Source organism: Drosophila obscura, unplaced genomic scaffold (genome assembly GCF_018151105.1).
Source record: "Drosophila obscura isolate BZ-5 IFL unplaced genomic scaffold, ASM1815110v1 contig_46, whole genome shotgun sequence".
Taxonomy (NCBI): Eukaryota; Metazoa; Arthropoda; class Insecta; order Diptera; family Drosophilidae; genus Drosophila; species Drosophila obscura.
Window position 1 is genome coordinate 718,600 of NW_024542835.1, and position 1,141 is coordinate 719,740.

Consider the following 1,141-nt stretch of genomic DNA (forward strand, 5'->3'; position numbering starts at 1 on the left):
CACTCTCCAAAGCCTGCGGCAAGCTCTCGTCCCAGTCCAACTTACTTCTCCACATCTTCTGAAGAATTATATTCGCTCTTGTCAATGTTGGTCCGATTAAACCGAGGGGATCGTAACACCGTGCGATTACAGTTAGCACAGTCCGCTTTGTGTGTCGGCTAAGACTGATGTTGGGTGCAAAGGTGAATAAGAACTTGTCCTTGCGTGGATCCCATACGAGCCCAAGAGTCTTTGTAATGTCGCTCCCGTCGTCAAACTTTAAAAGGGTTTGAAATCCCGCAAAACGACTTTCGAGCCCAATGGATACGACGAAGACCCATCCATGGCGAGTTGTTGCATTGCACGAATGGCCAAAAATGAAGCAGGCTTGGTGCCATACGTGACCGTGTCCAGCTTACAAACTAGGATGTCATCTTTGGGTGAATCACGCCACAAGATGCACTGTAACAGAGAAACTGGCTCTTGCACGCGCGCACATCGGTACATCTTACAAACGTCTCCGGTAGTTCCAATAGGAAATGTACGAAAACGCACTAGAGTGGTGAAAAGCTTCGCCTGAATTGTGGGCCCTGACATTAGGAGCGCATTTAACGAGAATCTAGACGACGTCACTGCTGAGCCATTGAACACGACCCTTAACTTTGTGGAAGAACTCTCCTCTTTCAATACGCAATGGTGCGGCAAGAAGTATTTACACTCATGTAATTGCGAGCTAGGCACGTATTGCTCCTTAACCTTTGGATTTCGACTAAACTTGCGCTCAAGATTCTCAAATCGGCTTTTAGCTTGCAAATACGAATCGCCTAACGGACCTACATCACGCTTCATCGGCAGATGAACAGAGTAGGCAACCTACTGTAGGCAACCTACTGTAGTGCTGCTTGAAGTGCTCTTCAGAATGCTCTTCTGCGGACATCCTTGAGATTGGCTCGTAGACATGTTCTACTTCTCAGAACTGACGAACCTAACTGGTTCGGGGTAGGGGCAGGCGTTGCTCTTTGCGATGCAACGAATGATGACGACTGGGGCAGTCGATTGCAGCCTCCCGATAACACCCATCCAAGGACTGTTTTTTGCAGCAATGGCAATCCCGAAGCTAAATGGATTTTGCCAACGCACAGCAATTCAAAAAATATATCTG

General features: G+C 47.8%; 1 protein-coding gene across 1 annotated transcript; it reads right to left on the reverse strand.

Moving 5' to 3' along the window:
• Positions 1–258: 258 nt before the first annotated feature.
• LOC121404896 lies at positions 259–916 on the reverse strand. Its single transcript, XM_041595293.1, has 2 exons — positions 871–916; positions 259–803 (listed from the first exon to the last, which is right to left on the reverse strand). Exons 1-2 carry the CDS (start codon positions 914–916, stop codon positions 259–261), a joined length of 591 nt encoding a protein of 196 aa, XP_041451227.1.
• Between the last annotated feature and the right edge of the window lie 225 nt (positions 917–1,141).